The following is a 23,184-nucleotide window of genomic DNA, read 5'->3' on the forward strand; positions in this document are numbered from 1 at the left end:
AAAATACATGAATAAACATGAACATTTCCCGCCTAAAGTTATTTGGTGCACGAGAGGTTTTAATAATAAATAAATAATAATAAACCACAGGGTTTAGACTAGCCTGCAAGAAAAATGGACCCTGATTTTGGAGTATCTTTCTGCTTATGGCTGTCTACTATCTTATGTATGAGAATGAATGTAAACAGTGGAGGAGGAGAAGTATCTGTTATAAAAGAGCTATAGTACTTGCCAGATTATTTGAACATATAATATGTTCTGATCAGGGGCGGTGCTAGATTCAGTGGACATTCGGGCCTCAGCCCAGACCTCTGTGGATATGAGGCCATACTTTGATGAATTATTGGAATATAATACACTTTATAATACAAATTTGAATACATCTATGAGGTGTCATTTATATAGTAAATTAAAAAATCTCACTAACTTTTGTCTCAGTCTTAGACAAGCTCGAAGATCAGAAATTGCATGCTTTTAACACCTATAACTTTAAAACGCGATATAAAAAACTTCCCTTTCGGCTTTCCGTAGTTTGACACACACTGTGGACTCTGTAAACAGTTTACATTGATTTGTCAGGTACTTGTTAATTTACATGAAAGCAGGTTGTAAACAGGCTAAATAGGTACTAGAGGTGAAAAATAATAGCTAGATCTGCTAAAGTTGGCTAGGTTTATTGCATCGTGTCTCAATAAAGAGTTTTGCTAAAAATGCTAACAACCTGCTTGTGACTTTAAAGTTAGCAAATTACTCGAGTATCTGTATATTTGTGGTATTACTCCTTGTTTTCAGGGTTATATATATATATAAATATTTTATACTTACTGCATCTGCATGGACCAACGCAACACAGTTTCCAAGAAACAGCCGCAATCGCGTATCGCAAACTCTTTTCTTGCATGCGCACACAAAGGCTACATGAGAGCTGGAAAACAGCTGCCGACAAGACAGCGCTTGGGTACTGAAGTGAGTCTGTATTTGCTGTTATCAATACCATAGAAAGACAGGAATCATTAATTTATATATTACCCTAATTTTAAAATATAATGTTAAAATAATAAAATGTAATATGTTTTCATATCAACTTGCCTAAGCACTGGTACTTCTGACGTCACTACAAAAAGATGATGAAAACATTCGGGGCTTTACGGAAAACATTCGTGGATTAAGCCCCGGTAGCCCAGCCCTGGAGCCGCCCATGGTTCTGATAGACAACTTTGCTTTAAAATATATCCAGCGGACACGCCACACAGGGTCACGTGATCATAAACGGTAAAATTACTTCCTCGAAGTGACCATCGCATGTACCCTTCGCTAACGGCCTTGTGGAAGGGCCCTTCGTGGAGGGCTTGGGTTGCACACTTTTGTTTGAAACACCCCTTTGTGTGGTGTTCCCTTTCCCGCAGTGCCCTTCAAGGGCACAAAAACGGTGTTTGGAAATCGGCATATGTGTGTGTGTGCGTGCGTGCGTGCGTGCGGGCGTGTGCGTGTCTTTGACGGGGACGTTTGTGTATGTTTTAGAGTTAGAGGAAGACAGTGACAGTAAGTTGTTATTTCTTTGTTCCAGTTATCAAAAGCTGCCTATTTAGTCTAACAAGCTGCTAGCAAATTGTAATTAGTGTAAGATTGGTAGATAGCTGAAACAGTGTGGAAATGGAACACCTGGAGGTGATCTGAACTGAATCTACACACTCTGCCAAATACATTCCTCATGATTGTGTAGCCCATCTGCAACACTTTTGCCTGTGCGAAAGCAATATATCACTCATATGCTGCATTACACAGATGAATCAAAATATCATACCCAAAAACAAAATATCATACCCATTATGTTATACTGTTAAAATCAACTGTTAATGCAAGCTATTTAAACCAGCTATTAAGGTAAGTTGTTTCTTTTGACAAAGTGAATAATTTGTCTTTGAACCTCTATATGCATTAAAGAAGCCAGCCAGGTGTCTTTTTACACCTGGCTGGCTTCTGTGGCAAATATATATATACTGTATATATAACCCACAATGACATTCTTCTGTCCTTTTCAAATTCTCTTTCATCTCATTCTCTCCTGTCTTTACGATTTCTGTCTTGCCTCAAACCATGTTCTTTTATGATTCTCTCTCTCTCTATTTCCCTCTCTTTGTTTCTCTTATTCGGAGTAATATTTCTGTATAATCCCAGCACATTAGGCCTGCTCTACATATCAGCTAATTCACCTTCAATAAACTGTAATTGCTCGTTAATTGTGCTTTAATGAGTTCGGGGAGAGAAAGGAGGTGCACAAACACAAACCCAGTGAATATAGGGAGAAGTGCTTCCAGGGCCGTGGGAACACCCACTCACCCTGAAATACGCTAAAGACTTAAACTGTTATACTTGCCTCTATGACGCAATGGCACATGCATATGCCAATTTTACTGAAACAGCTGTGGTGGTAGTGTGAGGTGCTATTAGACCCTGAGGGGCAACAGGGCAGTAGCAGAGTGATCTTACATCCCTACATCTTGTACTCATTAGCCACATCCTTTCTGCAGGCTTATGCACCAGTGATTAGTAGAGAAGTAGAGACAGAGTTAGAGAAAGTGAGAGGAATGGAGAGAGGAAGGGAGGATGGGGTAGAATAGCGTAGGAATGAGTGGCAAATCAGGGTGGGAACAGATCACTAGACAAAAATTAGAGCAAAGAGAAGTATGTGGTGTCAGAAACATAGGGAGTAGATGGACCACCCTGTTGAAAAAGAAACAGGTTTTAGAGGGGTTTTGGGAACTTTTTAGCTGGTCAGACTGAGACCAGTTTGCCGACCCACTAAACAAGCTGAGCACCAGCTTCGCCAGGCTGGGACAGGAGACCAGTTTAAACCTGCTAAGACCAGTCAACCACATTAGGCTGGGCTTAGCTGCCTTTTTTTAAGCACAGGCATAAAAATGAATAAAAATATATAGGGGAAATTGTCATGCTTAATATGGTATTTATGGGAATGGAAGTCCCGCCAGAGCTTCACCTTTCAAGTAAACAAGCCAATTGCCTTTTAATTGAGCCATTGCAACACTCAATTTGATGGCTAGATGAATAGAAGTCCCGCCATTCAATTAAAAGAGCCAGTTGTCTCTTTTTTTCCGCCCTAGAACATACATGCACATCACCTTAACTGGCCTGAAAATTAGTTATTTTCTTAGCATGATTTGAGCTAAATAATTAAGTATTATGATACTGTTGTCAGATTTTATTGCTGATTTGAAATATGCTATTGAAAATAAACATTGACAGACCATTTTGGAGACTGTGGTCTTTCCCATTCAATTGGGTATTGCCAATCTGATTTGTGAACTGACTTGCCTTAAAGAGATAGTTAGAAAATGACAGTTCTGTCAATATTTACTCACCTTCCTGTTATTCCAAGCCTATATGACTTACTTTTTTTTTTCTGTGGAACACAAAGGCAGATGTGCAGCATTTTAGCCTCAGTCACCATTCACTTTCATTGTATGGAAAAAAGATGCAATTTGTGAATGGTGACTAAGGCTATCATTTGACCCAACATTTCCTTTTTGTGTTCCAAGAAGGGCAAAATGTCATACAGGAAAGAAGTTACATGAGGGTGTGTAAATAAAAAAGATTTTTTGGGGGGTGAACTATACCTTTAAAAAAGGACTTTGTTGGAGCAGATTGAACACTAGAAGGGAGCGGTCATGAATATGGCAATAAAGGAGAAGGATAGAGGAGGAGGACGTAGTGAAAGTTATTTCCCTATAGATCTCATTAAAGGCTCCTAATCCCCCTGCTCTTGCTCTGCAGAAATGGGCCTGAGGGAGCAGATTGGGAGACATAGAGAGGCATGGAGGGTTAAAGGGAATAGAATGTGCCATTCATACATGACTGGGGGAAATACAACTTAAAGATTAAACCATTTAACACTTTTGTATGTATGATTGTTTTAGATTATTATGTCAATTTTTTTTCTTCATCATTAACAATAGGTACATTTATTTTACATACTGTATATTGCATATTCTGGGCTGTCTCTAAATGATTAGCTCACTCACATGAACAGCACATCCAGAAGCATTCACACTGAGAGCAATTTGCAGCAATAAAGGGACCTGCAGTCATTAATTTTCAATAAAAGCTGGAGATTTCTGACGACAGCAGAGTTCAACTTTATGCAAATTAACTGCAAAGTGATGTGGCGAATGTCAATGTCTGCACGGTGGGTGCAGACAGTGATTGCTGCCTGATACATTTGGATACTAAAGTCAAAATGAATGCCTACTTGCAACCAACAGCACTTAACAACACTTATTTTCTCTTAAGCAGGTTAGATGTAGTCTGCTGAGATCTCAGCTCCTTGAATCAATAATTATTTCTCTCTGACCACTTACAGGGGACACCTTGTGAGATTATGTTAAAATGGCTTGGTAACATGCCAGACCCACAAAGATTAGTTTCAAGTATCCTTTTAAAAAGTAATATTTGACTATGAAGGCCAGTCTCATAAAAACTCTCCGCTGTAAAACAGTTTTAACTATTGAACCAAAGAGGCTTCCCTGATCATTTAACTTGAACTGAATGTTCTACCTCTGGGCACCAAGCTGAATGAGGCTGGATGTGAGAGGGAAATTTCAAGAAACAAAGTGATCGACTAAAAACGAGTAGTAGCTAAAGAACTGAGTGAAAAGAATGATCAAACCAGGATAAACCATCACGTTGGTCATTTCAGCAGGGGGATCTAGCACTTGAGTAGGGTTTTTTTTTTAAATAAATGATACTCTTGGACTTTAGAAAATACAAGCAATTTTCTGTAAATTTGGTTCAATTAACTATCTGTTTAGAACCATCATCCGTTTTTCTTTAAATTGTTCCACAATTTTTTTTAAAACACCAGAGACCACGACTGTCCTTTTAATTTCAACAGAAAATAAAAGGACAGTATTCTGCAGAAGCCTCGGATTCAACCTGAAAATAATAGCTCTTAGATTAACAGCTAAATTACTACAATTAGATATCATTATAATTAATAATTTTCCAAATTTATCATCATTCAGATGAAATTATTGTAATCACATAGGTGCAAATTAACTCACGTATATATCTGTGTTATGCACCTTTTTTTTTTAAAATCATTTGCATGGTGTGTGTGAGTGTGTGTGTGTGTGTGTGTGTGTGTGTGTGTGTGTGTTTTTTTATGTAGTACTAATGTTGTTTAAGCATTACTAGTACTACCATAGCATGGATGTTCATACGGGTGTGTACGCAAAATGTTTCACCTCAATGTAATGAAATGTGAGTGACAGGACATGATATGGACAAGACTCTAAATTGTCAGTGAACTCATCAACTTCACCTCTGAACCAAAGGCGTGGGAAGTGGGGTGCTGAGGGTGCTGAAGCACCCCCTAGTGATCAAGACTGGAAAACATTATCAAAGAAATTTCATATATTTCATTGTATTTATGCAGTTTTCGCTTTCAGTATATGATTTATGTTAATATAAATGCCGTCCCGTTTAGGAGAGATTTGTCATGCTTGTGGGCAGGGCTCTGCCGAACTGATCAGGTCTGCAAATTGTGTTATTGTATCATTACTGTTGTTTAATAATAGTGTAATATTGCAGTTTATGAATAAAAAACAAATGAATCAGTTCTCAATGTTATTATTTTTTATTTAGAAGAATATTGTGCTTTACTCATGTGTAAGCTCATCCTTTAAAATTATAATAATTTACGCCAAAAAAAAACAAAAAAACAGTACAGGTTAGAGCTTTTGTGTTTTGTGTTCGTCGGCACTAAAACCTAAGCTGAGCAAAAATGTAAACTTCTGGTGTTTGTTTGTGTTTACAATAAATCGCTTGGATATTGAAAATCTCATGAAGTCATTTATTAGCAACACCCCAGAGCGCAAGACCACATCTGAGGTCTTCAAGTAACAGGTAGGGCATTTCTTAATGGCTTAATATTTTAGCATATGAGTTCATTTTAATAGCTGTTTTGTCTGAACAATTATATTGTGTTTTATGGTTATTTCTCATTCACACTGACACTATAACAGTTTTGAACATGGTAGAATGTAACTAATGCATTGGCTGGCTTATTGAATGACTTAATTGCTGGTGAAAACGTTCCATTGCGTTTTGAGTGTGTGTGTGTGTATGTGTGTGTGTTTGTGTGTGTGTGTGTGAGTGTGTGATCGCGATGGGAGAAAGGTGCCTCTGGTTGTTACTTGCAGGGTACTCAGGGGTGGGGTTAGGGCATCTGCTGCCTCACAGGAACATACTGAGGCCCCTTTGTACAATGGGCATACAGTGAAAGGGAAAAACGTGGTTCTCAGATGCCCTCGTTGCGCGTGCATGATATGTAAATCATCTGCCAAAACTGCAACACCCCCTTGCCAAAAATTCGTTCCTGCGCCTTTGCTCTGAACCCCGTCCACTCCCTACACTCACCATAAGATCACACAGAAACACGTACACCCTACCATAGTGCACCAATGGACTGCTGAGATGTTTCTATGGCAACCTGCAGCTTACTCCACTAATGAACTGGTTGCCATGGTGATGGGGATTGGCTGTGCGCAAAGTGAGAGACTGAATAACAGATGGAGGAAGAAATTTCACACTTCTCTGTGCCACTGCATGCACACACACACACACACACACACACACACACACACACACACACACACACACACACACACACACACATGTTGGTGCAGCTATCATTATGAGGACTCTCCATAGAAATAATGATTTTTATACTGTATGAACTATAGATTCTATTCCCTAACCCTAACCCTAAACCTAACCCTCACAAAAAACTTTCTGCATTTTTACATTTTCAATAAAACATTGTTTAGTATGTTTTTTAAGTGATTTGAATTATGGGGACACTAGAAATGTCCTCATAAACCACATTTATAGCATAATACCCTTGTAATTACTAGTTTGTAACCTAAAAAAAGTCCTTGTAAACCATCCAAACCCGCCCACACACACACACACACACACACACACATATGTGCTAGTGGACAGTGGTAAAAGGACAAGAGAAAGAAAGATCAACCATTTCAGACTTAAATCATAAAAATATACGTATTTGCATTTACAACCACGGATCAGTCATGCCAAATGGTTTCATTCCAGCACTCTGTGCAAGGCTGTCCAATTTTCACTGTTCCTGGAACAGCGCTGATGTCCCAAGATTTTGTCAGAGCAGCTCTAAACTAACACTCCTCTACAACTGGGGTCAGTGCTCAAGCTTGTAGGCTGCAAGGAGGCTTTTTTAGGCAATATCGTAGCTCTCGTGCAGCCAGACATTTGACTAAAGGGTGTAAGGTCTGGTCCTTATTGCAGCTTATTTGGTCAAGGATCGCCCACACTTATACAGTACATGAAGAGACTGTCTAAATGACATGTAAAGGAACTAACTACAGTTACAAATATAACACTAATCTAGAAACTTTTGGCAAATCCAGTGATTAGTCCGTTCACTGAGTGCTGAGGAGGAGCTTAGCCTACAGTCTCAGAAGGACTGGTCTAGGAAAGACATAGCCTAACTAGGCTGCAGCCTTCCGATTGAGAAGCAGCCACTTTCTCAAGTAAGTCAGTCCTAATCTGATAGGCTGGTTTGGTGGACCTTTCGTAAATAAAAGCACACAGAACTATTTTTTAAGAGTATGCCTGGAATCAGAGTCATCTTCTCAAGGTTCCGAGTTGATACAACTTACAGTTTTGAAAATGAAATAATCACTGGATTTGCCAGTATTTGCCAAGTTAGTAACATATATTTATTTAACGGTACTCAGTGTTTTATTTGAGGCATGTAGTAGCAATCAAAGAGAATATCCACAAGCATATCTTTATATTCTTCTTTGTTTTCTTAGTAATGTACGTGAAATAGTCTGTACTGAGGTTTTCTGTGCCTGACTTAGACTCTGTTCACATTTTTCGCTATTTTCCCATGTGTTTTTTGTGCAGTCACTTGCAGAGACCTTATTTAAATAAATTATTTTCCAGCGCCTTTATTATGGTATAATATACCCCAGATAACCCCACCCCTAAATGGCATGTAATGATAAAACCAAGTGTGAGTGGTCACTTTAGATGACAGTTAGAAGCTCTTTCTATCTATGTGAGTGGTTCTTGGAAAGTTTAAGCTGCAATAGAGCCTTGACCTTTTACTGTTTTAGTGAGACTAGTTGTTCCTCAATAGCGCTCAATGTATCAACTTGTTACCTTGTAAACATGACTTTGTTTCAAGATGGACTGATACAAAAAAAAAATAAAAATAAACTAAACTCTGTGTCCTTACTCCTGGAAGTTTTGAGAAGAAAGCCAATCAGATCTGAACTGGTGATTTCACCCAATGCCTGCGGTTTGTGTGTGCAAAATGCATCAGGTGGCCAGAGACTGGTCAGGGGGCATGCCAGCTGAAGCTGAAACTATATCATACTGCTACCCAAAAAGTAGAGTGGGGTGTGCCGAGTCAGATCAGTACATACATTTCACCATCTTTTACTGTACCAGAGTAGGATATAGATCACAGTTATTATGCAGGCTAAGTAATCAGTTAGCATTTCCATTTAGCAAATCAAGGGTGACCCAAATGAGATGTTAATGAAGCGGATGGGCAGTTACTGTCCTGGGGTCCACTAATTCAACATGCTGTTTCACTCAATTTCATAAGACTGCAACCACACTCTCTTCAGTAAATCATAATGTCTCCCTCTAGTGAACATTGGAAAGCATTGGTGCTTAACCTCAGTGTTTGTTCTTCAGGGTCAATAGGGATCAATACTAACTAACTAACGAACTAACTAACTAACTAACTAAATACATCTGTGTCTGAATCATTTAATATGGTTTTATTTTACAGCAGTCTCTATCTCTCTCTCTCTCTCTCTCTTTCTCTCTCTCTCTCAGTAGAAGTGTCTGAGGTTCAACCCAGATGCAACAGTGTGGAAGGCAAAGCAACAGGTGTTGTGTAGTCTAACTGAATCTCTGAGGGATGTTTTGAACTATGGCCTTTTCCAACCTGCTACTGATGGGCACGATGCCAAGTTCTTGGAGGAAGAAAGGCCGCTTCGCGAGTACCCGCAATCCTTTGAGAAAGGTGTACCCTACCTGGAGGTACCCTTCATGTTATTCTCTTTATTTTAAGAATTTTTGGTTTGTTTTGGTTCTTTTTTTACACTTGGTCTATAATTTAATGTGAATGTTGGTGCTAGGAAACTGCTGCTTCAAATTGCTGGTTGCCTAGGTAATAAGAAATTCTTTAAGCAGCTTCTCTGGAAACCATGAATCCTAATAACCCTCATATGCTTTATTGTAGATTTGTCTTACAGAGAAAATAATTAAAATGGTTTATTTAGGGGAGATGCAATTTGTAAAGCACAGGGCAATTAATATTATAAGGTGAACAATGCTTGGCCTGCAACAGTCAGCTTTAAGTAATTAATTTATTCACAAGAAGATCATTTTCCCTCTGAAGTTGATATTGCTTGGAAGAAATTGCCTGGATTTTCGTGGACAGTTATGACATGTGAAGGACTTTCGGAAAAGAGATTGAAGGAACTTTCAGGGTTAAAGATGCAATATGTAATATATTTACTGTACTAAAGCATAAAATTATCATAATATGTTATCAGAGATTTAGGAAGCATGCTAAGTTGAAATACTGGCTTCTCCTAAAACAATGCTACAGCCAGTATATTCTACTTTGAAATGTCCGTTCCGGCCGGAATTTCTGTTTGTGTTTTGGCCCGTGTGATCCCGCCCACTGCCAATTTCCCAATAGTATTTAGACACCCCGGGAGGCCAGAATTGAAACAAGTTAGTGGGCAAACACAGCACGCTGCAGCCATGGAAGCCAGCAATACATCTAGCTAACATTGACAGAGTTATAAAAAGTCCACATGAGCTGGTTTATAAATACAATAAAATAATTGCAAACATATACATTAGCTGATCAGCTTACAGTGTAAGTCTCGTCGCTTGCCATTGTCAGTTTGCTCGTTCCTGTTGTGTGTCCTCAACCTGGCAACACGCGTTAGCTTCGAGTCTGGGGAGGAGGGGGCGGAGGAGACAACTCTCTCCAATATTTTGAATTTGGACTGCAGTACCCATGTTAAATGCTTGATGTCAATGTTACATATTGCTCCTTCCTTGCTACATATAACTCAATCTCAGCTGACAGCATCTGTGATATACTGTTGATTTAACACAAAATAATTTTGATTCATCCCATAGTTTGAAATTTTTTTTTTTTTACAGAACTAAAATAAACATTAAAAATGGCAATTCCACTCACCATTTTGAAATTATAGCCACAATTAAACAATATTAGCATAGCATTAGATTAGAGTGATAGAATAACTTACCAACCTTGTCTGTTTAAATTTATATCATATGTTTTAACACAAATCATGACTATGTAAATCCAGTCAATCCGGTAACTTTCACATGATATCTACACGATACCACCAAGGGACTTGAAGTAACTATCCGTAAATGTCATAACCAGAGGTTCATCCACTTAGAAAAGTAGACCTCAAAAGGAAGATATTGGACAACTTTACAGATCAAATAATTAATGTTTTTACAAAATAATTAATTAAGAAAAAACATCCTTCTTTAATCTCTCCTGTTGCCCCATAAACTTCAATTGTAAGTGCATTACTGTTAACACGTTTTTGTTTGTTTCAATGAACTGAGGGACGAGTCAACATTACTGTTTATGGTAATCAATAGCATGCCACAGATGCTGACATTAGACCATCTGATATGATGCTTATAACCCAGAGTGTTTCTTTAAGTTCAAATGAGTCTTTGACATCTCTTATTTCCCTTTCTTCCACTGATTTTGAATGCTTTCTTTTTACACAGTTCCGCTACAAAACCAGGGTCTACAAACAGACAAATCTTGATGAGAAACAGCTGGCCAAACTGCACACAAAGGTAAGAAATCAACACAGAAACCGTTTCATTCTTCCGATGAAAACAGAAATATAATGTGATCATTCAAAGGTGTGTATGTTTATGGAATAGAAAGCCTATGCTGCAGTCACTTATCCTCAGGGCATTGGTTAAGAACTACAAATAGGTATTGCTGCAGCCCAGAGATCTCCAAATGGGGGCGGAATCTCCAAAAGAGAGTGGAGTTAGGTTACTCCAGAAGGCGGTTTGGCCAGCTCAGAAAAGGGGGTGACACTTCCATAAACGGTTAGGGTTATGGAAAGGGTTAGGTTAGGGACTCTGTAGATCTGGTGTATATTTGCTGGTGGGTTGGAGCTCCCGCCGTTTTTTGGAGCTCTGCCTGCAGTTATATCATTCTCGAGAACTGAGGCGTGTTTTGTGTTTGTCTCCCCCTACAGGCCAGTCTAAAGAAGTTCATGGACTACATCCAGGCTGGCGCCATAGAAAAGGTAGCCAAACTTCTGGATAAAGGGCTTGACCCCAACTACCATGACCCTGATACAGGAGGTGAGGTGTCAGGCACTGTATTGTTCCCTTCCTGAGAGATAATCAACTTCCCATTAGTAAGCTGAATAATCATTAACTGCCAGCAGAGCATAAACGAACCCACACACACATCCCACATGCATATGGAGATAAGGCTGTATGAATATTCAATGAATGTTTACAGGAATGGACATTTGCATCTTCTAAAATGCAGTTTCTAACAAAAGTCATCCAGGGTTTAAATTATGCAACAAATGTGTAAGGTCAAATTTAGATTCGCTTGCTGCATCCTAAACAAACAAACAAACAAACAAACAAAAAAAAAAAAACTCAAAGAGCTCTTAGCTTTCCTGTGTAGTGAGATGAAATAATTAGCTCAGTGGTTCAGTTCAATGGGTGTCAACAGAGGAAACCCACTGAATAATTTTAATATATTTGTAACTATTTGCATATTCATAATTGGGCAGCATCTTTTATGGCATATTAAGTTTTATCATTCAGATTTAATGTAAGCTGTAGATGTGGCCAGACATGCCGTCAGAACTCATTTTATTGTCCAGATGACAATGGGGAGTACTATTAGCGTTTGTTAGAGTGGAATGTGCCGTGCGAGACGACTTTGAGTGTTGTTCACAGTTTGTGTCGTCTGTGTAGTCACAGAGCTGATGTTGTGCTTGCCAGGCTGACAGTCACTTCTCAAAGCAGCAGACCCTGCTAACGGAGAAGTGAGAAATATCGCTCCATTTGAAACCGCTAGGGGGCAGCGCAAAGAAACTAAACTGAAAACCACCAAGGTCCAAAATAACTTTTTTTGCTACACCCTGCTAATAGACTTATTCACAGTAGCGCCATCTTTGATATTTAATGGGAATTAAAACGAGGCTATGAGGGATAGATTTACCATCTCTTCAATGGCACGAATGGAACAAAGCTGTATAAAGCTCCTAGGTCACATCTGATTTTCCACAACTCATGATGTCTGTAGTTTTTTATCTATTGAATGTTCTTGGAAAGATATTTTTCAATGTTTTGTCCATGGAACAATTCAAAAACACGTTAAACTGCAGTAAAGCCCATTGAATATACTGTAAGTCTAACCCTTACAGCCTTCAACCATTCCCGTCAAAAATCAAAGATGGCGCAGCATTGAATAAGGACAAAGTCTGATCAGGTCTGGAAGCTGAATTGAGAAACGGTGAACCTGCACCTGTCACAAAAACGTGAAGATGTCCTCGTCATTTTGTTTCTCATATTCTCATTTTGGTGGCTTAATGTGAGAAATATTCCACATATACACTCACTCAGCACTTTATTGGGAAGACCTGTACACCTAATTATTCATGCGATTATCTAATCAGCCAATCATGTGGCAGCAGTGTAATGCATAAAATCATGTAGATACGGGTCAGGAGCTTCAGTTAATGTTTACATCAACCATCAGAATAGGGACAAAATGTGATCTCAGTGATTTCGACTGTGGCATGATTGTTGGTGCTAGACGGGCTGGTTTTAGTATTTCTGTAACTGCTGATCTCCTGGGATTTTCCCGCACAACAACAAAATACATCAAGTGAGCGACAGTTCTGCGGACGGAAACCCGTTGTTGATGAGAGAGATCAACGGAGAATGGCCAGAGCCGCCAGACTGGTTTGAGCTGACAGAAAGGCTACGGAAACTGAGATAACCACTCTGTACAATTGTAGTCAGCAGAATAGCATCTCAAAATGCACAACATGTCCAAACTTGAGGCGGATGGGCTACAACAGTAGAAGACCACGTCAGGCACTTTATTAGGACCATAGTATTTCTAATAAAGTGCTCAGTGATTATATATTGCCACATTGAGTTCTTAGGCCAAAAAAAGAAAAAAGTAGTGATAGTAAGCACTCAGGTAAATGTCGTTACGAGATGTGTCGTGTCAGATCTTTTCTTTAGTTGTTAAAACAATTTTGTAAAAAAAAGTGTAATGTCGCAATTTCTGATTAAGTGAGACATGCGGCACATCTTTTGAGTAATTCCTTTTATTTAATCACCAAATATTTTTATTTCAGATATTTTTGGTATTTGGTGTGTGTTAAACCCTGCATACTACCATGCAGTTTACCTGTGTTTACTTCATTCAGTAGTAAGAAATATTCATAATATTTGATGAAATGTTCCAAACATGTTCAAAATTGTTTTATTATTTATTTAATGCTCTATATGTAGTATAATGAATAAAGTATGTCTGTTAGACACATTAATTAATCTTTGTGTGTGTATATGTGGCAGAGACCCCACTCACTCTGGCAGTACAGACGGAGCCGGGCGGTGGGGAGAACATCAGGGTTCTGGTGATGGGGGGAGCTCACATTGACTTCAGGGCAAAGGATGGCTTGACCCCTCTCCACAAGGCCGTCAGAGCACACGGACACACAGCCCTACTGGTAACATGCAAACATACACAAAACCTCTGCTTCTGTGACCATTATGGTAACAAATTCCAAAACCTATAATGGAAATGAAATTGTGCTCATTTGAATCAGAGCTTCTCTTTTTCTCCTTTATAGACGCTTTTGTCTTTAGGGGCGTCTCCTGATTATAAGGACAGCCGTGGGCTGACACCACTTTACCACACTGTGCTGATAGGGGGTGACACCTCCTGCTGTGAAACCCTCCTGTACCACAGAGCCACGCTGGGGCTCCGTGATGAGAATGGCTGGGATGAGACCCATCAGGTACAAAGAGATGAGGAGAGAAAGGGTGTGGGTGAATTTGCATGTCATATACAGCAAACACATGCAAAATCCGGAGATTAATGGTAGGCATAAAATACTTTTGAAAAGTTGAGATGCCCTGTGACATGGCATGCTATACTCCATCTAAAATGATTGAAAACCACAATTTGCTACTACTTTTATAATTATTGTGCATGCAGCTTTTATGACCTCATATTAGTGAGAGAAACAACATGAAATACTTGTACTTTTAAAAATTCATTTTTCTAACCCTAGGACCATTTAAAATGAACTTACCTAAAATCACAGCACCTGAAATATACACTTTCTTTTATACATTCTTATAAATTGTAACCTACAATCTTGATGTTGATTAAAAAATGTCAGTGGACATGTTATGCATCAACTGCCTTAATATTTGTGTGTTTATTTAAACATACTGTATCTCTGTCTCACTGTAAATCACTCATTCAGTCACACTTTCTCTATCTCTGCTTAACCCTCTGTCTCTCATTTCATGAAACGTCATTCTTACAATCCCCCCACAGTCTCAGGGCTGATGGGGAAACACCTGTCCTCCCTAAATCTTCATTGCAGTTGGTCTGTGTGTTAGTTTTCAGTATGTATCAATACCTCTCTTCTAATTAATCTATAACTTTATTGTGTCTTTCTATCACCATCTATCCTTCTCTTCCTCTGTCGCTTTTTCTCTGTATGTGTGCACTTCCATATCTATTTAGATTTTTTTCGTACCCTCCCTCTCACTCACATGTTCTCTGGTGTTAATTAGCTATGGTGTCTGTTCTGACAATGTATAAAATCTATTCTCCTCTCCCTCTTTCCCCTCCTATCAAACAACTATTTCTGCCTCTACCCTTCCACATCTCTTTATTCTCTCTTCCTCTGTTCCTTCTCCATTTTCTCTTCTTCTATTTCCAGGCCTGTCAAAATGGCAACTCACAACACTTAGAGCACCTGCTTTTTTATGGTGCGGACTCTTCATCGCAGAATGCCTCAGGAAACACTGCCCTGCACATATGTGCTTTATATAACAAGGTATATAGCTGGCGGTTCAGATACAAAACACATGCAATAACAAATGAAATTCTTCTAACCTCTTTCTACACCAGAATGGATAACAGGATTACAAGTACAGTATCTAGGCTGCACATTTAGCATAAATTGACCTATCACTCATTCGGGGCTAACTTGTTTAGGTTCAAATGTTGGTTTATAAAAGTTTTATTAATTTGATGGACATGTATTTCCCATAAATGAAATAAAAATGTTTGTTTGATATTTTGTTTTGTTCAGTGACTTGGACAGGGTTAAATGGTTGAGCTTGACAAATTATGTCAACAATACAAATACATTTACAGACATTTGTTGTGTTTAAAACTAGCTACTTTTAATGCTATATTAATTTTATGTTAGATATTTGTTTACTTAGTATATCTAATACTCTAGTTGTGATCTCACAACTAAAACCAAAGGATTTGTGCCCCTAATGCTTTAAAAAGGACATGGGACAGTGTTCTGTACGTGTGGTGGATTCACTGAGGTGCTAAAGTTTTTATGAATGATACTTGTTACATTTTATTGCCAGCATCAGATGTTTTGAGGCCGTTATTGTCTAATTCCGTCATTTAGGAGAGCTGTGCACGCATTCTGCTGTACCGAGGAGCTAATAAGGACACAAAGAATAACAGTGGGCAGACCCCCTTCCAGGTAATTATGACATTCTTGCCTCCAGACTGTTATTTGTGTTTGTTCGCATTCTGGATATGATTAACAGGTTAAACGAAGTAATGAAAGATAACCAAGCTCCCACAAATGCTTTGCCAGCCTTCTATAGGTAGTTCACTTAAAGATGAACTGTGTTCTTTTTTGGATGTTAAAATTCTTTCTCCTATCCCAGTTTATTATGCAGAGACAATTTCAAGTAAGCCATTCGTAGGTTGATTTCCCTGAAAAGTGTAAACACCGTGGCTACTTGGCGCTATCAGAACATCCCAACCAACCTCACACAGCACCACTGGCTCCACCAATGGCATAAGCTTGGGCCAGGACTATTTGTTTTTCGACCAATGGAAGCGGGGGGTAGTGTTCGAGAAACCAGTTAGAAAACGGTCATTATTTTTGCAATTCCAGTTAGTGGCGCTAGTGGTGCAGAGATTATATACTTCACTTTTAAGTATGGTGTTTCGTTTCAGGCTGTTTCTGTAGTTGGTAGTGTGTTATTGAAGAGAAGTGTTTTGGTATGCATTATGAGTCCTAGAAGTGTCCCATTATGAGTGAGGCTGCAGTGAGCTGAAAGAGTTTTATTTAACCTCCGCCATTTCCACACAGCCAGCTGTGACAGTGTGAGCATGTATATGTTTGTGTATAATATGAATGGAATGGTATTTGTGTGTGTGTGTTTGATTTTGTCTTATTCCCAAGCTATGCGTCACTCTGCATCACTTTAGAGATGTAAATTTTAAACTATTGTGCACAATTTTCTAGGTGGCTGTGATGTCTGGCCATTTTGAGCTGGGAGAAATTATTAAGAACCATCGAGAATCAGACATAGGTAAGGAACACTCCTGATGAGCAGCAGAGATTTATTTAGGTTGTGGCAATATTTTTGTTCTGTGTGAGATACTTGCTTTTCAAACTGTGGGACATTTGGAGCATAATAATTTTGTCTCTTTCTGTGTCTTTCTTTGCATTCTCTTTCTTTCTTACTATTTCTGTCTTGATTTGATGTCAGTCCCCTTTTTGGAGTCTCCGAAGTATGCCCCCCAGAGAAGAGAAAGTGCACGTACTCTTGGATTGCCCCATCCTCACCCCTTCCTGAGGGCCAACAGTGACAATAGCATGAATGTGCCTGATTGGATTGCCTTTCCCAATGCTGCTGGATCAAACATTGTCTCTGTACAGGTAATCTTTGAATGTGCTAATGTGTGTGAACTCACAGCCAATATTACAATTTTTTTGGTAGCTACTAGCAACAGTGTTATAGTAGCATCTGCCATTCATGATACTTTTAACCAACAACCTAGAAATTAAATAGATACAAATGTAGATTCAAAGGCATCATACATTTAGACTGCAGAAGAAAAATATTGGGCACTTTCACAAAAATGTCTTGGTTTTTTGCACATTTCTTAATTTTAGTTATTTGATCACACTTCTTTTGTCGGGCAGATAGAGAGAACTCTATTGAGCATGTGCTGAAAAAGTGTCATCACTCAAGCTTGTTTGTGATCGAATAAAATTCGCATTTTACAGTTGACCTCTGATACAATTGCACTGTTATCTCATTATCTGTCAGGGTCTGAAGCATGGCGGCACCCTGCGTAGTTCCAGCAGTCCCCGTGGAGCCCGAACCCGTTCCCCATCCCGTGGCAGAACTGGAGACAAAGATGATCGGAGCCGGCAAACACGTGGAAGACAAGGGTGAGCGAGAGAGATAGAAAGAAAAAATAATAGAAATTATAAGGTTATAGCCAGGTTCCACAATGAACACTCAGGAAGCAAACTGCCAGTTGGTTGGTACCTTTATTTGGAACTGAAACATAATACGTAATTTAAATTAAATTGTACAAATGTACAAGTGATATAAGTGAGTGAACTATCTACCAAAGAAAACATCTTTTGCGACTTAACTTTTATCTCAGTGCAAAAGTTACCATCAGAGGTTTTCCAGGATGCCTAAAGTACACAAATATGGAACACGGATCCTACCACGTAAAAAAATAAAATAAAATAAGAGATAATTCTGACTTTTGTCTCTCGCTCTGTCTTTCTTTGCATTCTCTCTCTCTCTCTCTCTCTTTCTCTCTCTCTCTCTCTTACTATTTCTAAACACGGAATTGCGAGATATAAAGTCACAATTGCGTGAAATAAACTTGGAATTGCGACTTTATTTCTCTCAATTTCGACTTTATAATTCACAATTGCGAAATATATAGTCACAATTGTGAGTTTTTATCACACAATTGCGAGTTTATATCACTTTATTTTTGCATTTGCAGTGGCATTTCTCATCATTGTGTCGTGTTCTCTCGCTGCGACAATCTTACAAATATACTGTATCATTAGCACAATTAAGTTAAGAGTATATACTATACGGGCATAGCACGTTTAACTTAACAGTCAATGTTTGTTGTAACTACAGAATAAAGCCAGCAAGTGCTCAGATGCGCTTTCATATCCTGTTGTATGTAAGGGACCATCTACATACGACATACGGCAATGAAAGCACATCCGAGCGTTTGCTGGCTTTATTCTGTAGTTACAACAAATGTTGACTGTTAATGTGTTAAAGTTAAATGTGTTATGCCCATATAGTATGGTTATATACTCTTTAACTTCATTGTGCTAATGATATATTTACACAATGCCGAGAAATGCCACTGCAAATGCAAAAATAAAGTCGCAATTACGTGATATAAACTCGCAATTGTGTGATAAAACTCACAATTGCGACTTTATATCTCGCAGTTGCGACTTTATATCTTGCAATTGCGAGTTATAACGTCGAAATTGAGAGAAATAAAGTCGCAATTGTGAGTTTTTATCACGCAATTGCGAGTTATAAAGTTGAAATTACAAGAAATAAAATCGCAATACCAAGATTTTATCATGCAGTTGCGAGTTTATGTCATGCAAGTATGACTTTATACCAAAGAGCCGTCAGGGAATGTTATTCCAGGCGGCTCATCATAATCCGATGTCAGGTCACTTGGGACAGGGGAAAACACTAAGCCGTCTCATGACTTTATATCTACCAATTGCGAGGGATCCATCTTCCATACTTATGTGGAATATTCCTTGCATTAATCCATAAAAACGAAAATATGAAGAAGAAAATAGACCTCTGAGGAGGTGAGGGCGTGGCAGAGCATTCGTCTGGGGAGAGAGGAAGCGGTAAGGGTTTTCACCTGAGATAAATTGCTGCTAATTGTGATTTCTATGTTCACAGTGAGAGGCAGGGAGATAAAAGGCTGCCCAAAACCCCAGAGAGGGAGAGAGAGAGACGAGCCTGCATGTGTGTGTATGTGTCCGTGCAACTCGCAGTGTCAAGTGTGACATTTTCTATTATAAAACAGAATAATATCCATCGCCTCCCATTTTCTCCTTTCCCTCCTCCATGAAAGAACCTTATTACACTGGTGCCGAAACCCAGGATTCAGAGGAAGAAGATACGCTGTCATGGATTCATCGTCACTGGAAGAAGTCTTCCGGTTCCTTGCCAGCATCCACCAAGGCCAACACCAGGCCCTCATTGAACTCTGAAATGAGCAGCAGCAGGTTCTCCTTCGGACCCGGGAAGAAGATTGGCGGGTACTGCGGAGCTTGATTTCCCAGGAGGGGGCGGCCGCTGTGACTCCGGCAGCAGTGCACTCCCATGTGTTGCTTACCAAGATGGGCCCCCAAGATGACCAGAAGCATATCTGGAGCTCTTCGAGCATACCGCTGAAGTGCTGAAGAGGCCACAGTGCCAGTGGGCAGTGCATCTGCTACCACTGCTGACTGGGGAAGCCCAGATTGTGGCGCAACAGCTTCCGGTCGCCAACCTTCTGGATTACACAGTGCTGAAGAAGACCATCCTACAACGGGTCGGCTGTTGCCAGGAAGAACATTGCCAGCGTTTCCACTCCTTAACAATGAGTGAGGTCGGCCACCCATTTGCCTTCGCACAGTAGCTTCGCGATGCCTGCCGCCAGTGGGTGCTGGCCAAGGAGGGCAGTGACGCCGATGATGTCATCAACTTGGTGGTGCTGGGGAGCAGTTAGTCTCCTGGTTGCCAAAGGGGACAGCCAAGTGGGTCCAGTGCCACCCGCCGGCATCACTGGATGAAATGGTCCAGCTCGCGGAGGACCATCTGGCAGCATATCCAGGCATAGGTGCGCCCCCTGCCTTTCCTTCCACTAATGTCACCTCCGCAGGTCTCTCTACAACCCCTCCTTTCTTCCGTCCTGTTTGTTTCCCCGGAAATGGGGAAACATTCCCCCAAGACCGGCCTCTGAGGTTTGGGGGTCTACTGCTCCACCTAACCCTGTCTCTCTCCACTTTTCATCCCAGGTGAAGGAGCAGTGCCCGGTAATGGAGGTGGGGGCCTTGATCCGGGTCCACGACACCCCACAGACCACCTCCGATTGAGCAGGGATGTACCAAATACCCTTGAGTATTGAGGAGGGTACATACCAAGCCTTGGTGGATTCTGGTTGTAATCAAACCTCCACTGATCAATGCTTGGTTCAAAACGGGGCATTGGATTCAAGTAATAGGGTATAGGTGAGGTGTGTGCACGGGGATATTCATGATGATCCTGTAGTGACCGTCACCATAATATTCAGGGGACAAAAGCATAATATTTATCCACGTCAGACTGACGCTGGGGAAAAGGAGGTGTCATCCTCCCCTGCCCTTAGGGAATTCCCAGCAGGGGATTTCCTGCTAGAGCAGCTGCGAGACAAAACCCTGCAACACGCCTTTGACCAAGTGATTGTGATTGATTGTCAATGGCTCCAACCGGGCATCGCAGTCTCATATCCATACTTTTCAATTATAAAAGATCGGTTATATAGAGTGACACAGGACACTTGTATGCAAGAAAATACAACCCAGTTGTCGGTACCAAAGAGCCATCAGGGAATGTTATTCCAGGTGGCTCATCATAATCCGATGGCAGGTTAAAACACTAAGCCGTCTCATGGCCCGTTTTTATTGGCTGGGCATTTACGGGGGTGTTCGCCGGTGGTGTGCAGCATGCTGGGAATGTCAGCTGGTGAATCCGCCGGCCATTCCAAAAGTGCCGTTGTGCCCTCTTCTGTTGATTGAGGTTCCTTTTGAGCAAATTGGCATGGACCTCGTTGGGCCATTAGAAAGGAGAGCATGCGGACATCACTTTGTGTTAGCCCTAGTGGATTACGCGACGTGATATCCGGAAGCAGTGACGCTGCGCAACATCTCAGCACGTAGTGTTGTGGAGGCACTCTTCAAAATTATCTCCTGAGTGGGTATTCTGAAAGAAATCCTCACTGATCAGGGCACGGCTTTTATGTCACGCACACTATGCAAGCTGTACGAATTATTGGGTATTAAATCGATTCAGAAAATGCTCGGAACTGGGATAAGTGGCTCAAACCTCTGAACTGCTCGATTGGTTGAGCGTGGCTCGCTTTTATTCAACACTAGATTTGAAAATGGGATATTGGCAGATCCCCTTGACACCAATATCCTGTGAAAAAACGGCCTCCACACTGTTTGGGATAAACCAATATGTGACCCTTCCGTTCGGTTTGTTTGGGGCCCCGGAGACGTTTCAGCATCTAATGGATAGGATCCTCAGACCATACGCTGCGTAAGCTGCTGCCTACTTGGATGATATCATTATCTTTAGTGGTGTTTTGCAGCGGCACATGCAACATCTGAGGGCAGTTCTGAGGTCGCTGCGGCGAGCGGGGCTTCCGGCAAACCCGAAGAAGTGCGCAATTGGACGGGTGGAGGTACGGTATCTGGGTTTCCACTTGGGTCATGGGTAAGTGCGGCTCAAATTTATAAAACGCAGCGATTGCGACATGCCCAAGACCCAAGACCAAAAAGGAGGTGAGACAGTTCCTGGGGCTGGCTGGCTATTATCGAAGGTTTGTACCTAATTATTCAGACGTCACCAGCCCGCTGACTGATCTCACCAAAAAGGGTGCTCCAGACCCGGTCCAGTGGACGGAGCTGTGCCAACAAGCTTTCACGCAGGTAAAAGCTGCACTTTGTGGCGGGCCGCTTCTGCATTCCCCTAACTTCTCTCTCCCTTTTGTTTTGCAGACGGACGCATCGGACAGGGGGCTAGGTGCTGTACTGTCCCAGGTGGTGGAGGGGGAGGAGCGCCCGGTGCTGTATATTAGTCGGAAGCTCTCTATGAGAGAGACGAATTACAACACCATAGAGAAGGTGTGCTTGGCCATCAAGTGGGCGGTCCTCACTCTCCGCTACTATTTGCTGGGACGGGCATTCACTCTCTGTTCGGACCATGCCCCACTCCAGTGGCTCCACCGCATGAAGGAGGCCAACACCCGGATCACCCGTTGGTATCTGGCACTCCAGCCGTTTAAGTTCGAGGTGGTCCACAGGCCGGGGGCGCAGATGGCTGTTGTGGACTTCCTCTCTAGAAAAGGGGGGGGGGGGAGTGGGCAGGCCGGGCTGTTCCCCCGACCTGAGTCGGGCGGTGGGGGTATGTGGAGGCGAGGGCGTGGCTGAGCGTTCATCTGGGGAGAGAGAAAGCGGTAAGGGTTTTCACCTGAGATGAATTGCTGCTAATTGTGATTTCTATGTTCACAGTGAGAGGCTGGGAGATAAAAGGCTTCCCAAAACCCCAGAGAGGGAGAGAGAGCTGAGCCTGCATGTGTGTGTATGTGTCCGTGCAACCTGCAATGTCAAGTGTGACATTGTCGCCTCCCGCTTCCTCCTTTCCCTCCTCCACCAACGAACCTTATTACAACCTCATTTATGGAACACAAGCAGAAAGAATTTATGTGAATGTCATTCGTAAAACTATTCCTACCTAAATTGTCAGAATGAATTTAACACATAAATTCACTCAAGAATGGTTTACACAGAAATGCGTTCTGCTCATATTTCATGAATGAGGCCCAGTGTGTCTATACGTTATTGTGACTGGAGCAGTTTCACTTATAGACAGAGGCTGGTTTATCTTTTATGTGATGCTTCGAGTAAAACAATGACCTGTGCTGTTTGTAATATAAGGAATAACTGAATAATTATATGACAATTGAATTATCATTCACTGTGTAACAATTTTTTTTTCTTTCTGGGTAGTAAGTGTTATTTCCCAATTGCTTATGCCTCAAAAGTATAGAAAATGGCTATTATTCCCCGTTGCTTTTGTGACCAGGACAGTGATATTTTGAAATGTACCTATTTCCAATGAGAAAACGGGTGAACTTGTGTCTTTTCGTTCACATAAAATCAACATATGAATCCAAATTAACATGTATTTATACTAAAGTAA

The 23,184-nt window shown here is 40.8% G+C and overlaps 1 protein-coding gene across 1 annotated transcript in view; it reads left to right on the forward strand.

The window, feature by feature from the left end:
- Nucleotides 1–23,184, forward strand: part of LOC127450761 (SH3 and multiple ankyrin repeat domains protein 1-like) — a 117,583-nt gene that overhangs the window by 51,621 nt on the left and 42,778 nt on the right. Inside the window, exons 3-12 of the mRNA XM_051715100.1 lie at nt 8,914–9,117; nt 10,873–10,944; nt 11,361–11,469; nt 13,720–13,874; nt 13,998–14,165; nt 15,105–15,221; nt 15,816–15,893; nt 16,671–16,737; nt 16,918–17,087; nt 17,482–17,606. Of these exons, the coding sequence (XP_051571060.1) occupies nt 8,914–9,117; nt 10,873–10,944; nt 11,361–11,469; nt 13,720–13,874; nt 13,998–14,165; nt 15,105–15,221; nt 15,816–15,893; nt 16,671–16,737; nt 16,918–17,087; nt 17,482–17,606 (1,265 nt within the window). The remainder of the gene's footprint in view (nt 1–8,913; nt 9,118–10,872; nt 10,945–11,360; nt 11,470–13,719; nt 13,875–13,997; nt 14,166–15,104; nt 15,222–15,815; nt 15,894–16,670; nt 16,738–16,917; nt 17,088–17,481; nt 17,607–23,184) is intronic.

This window comes from Myxocyprinus asiaticus, chromosome 13, assembly GCF_019703515.2.
Source record: "Myxocyprinus asiaticus isolate MX2 ecotype Aquarium Trade chromosome 13, UBuf_Myxa_2, whole genome shotgun sequence".
Classification (NCBI taxonomy): Eukaryota; Metazoa; Chordata; class Actinopteri; order Cypriniformes; family Catostomidae; genus Myxocyprinus; species Myxocyprinus asiaticus.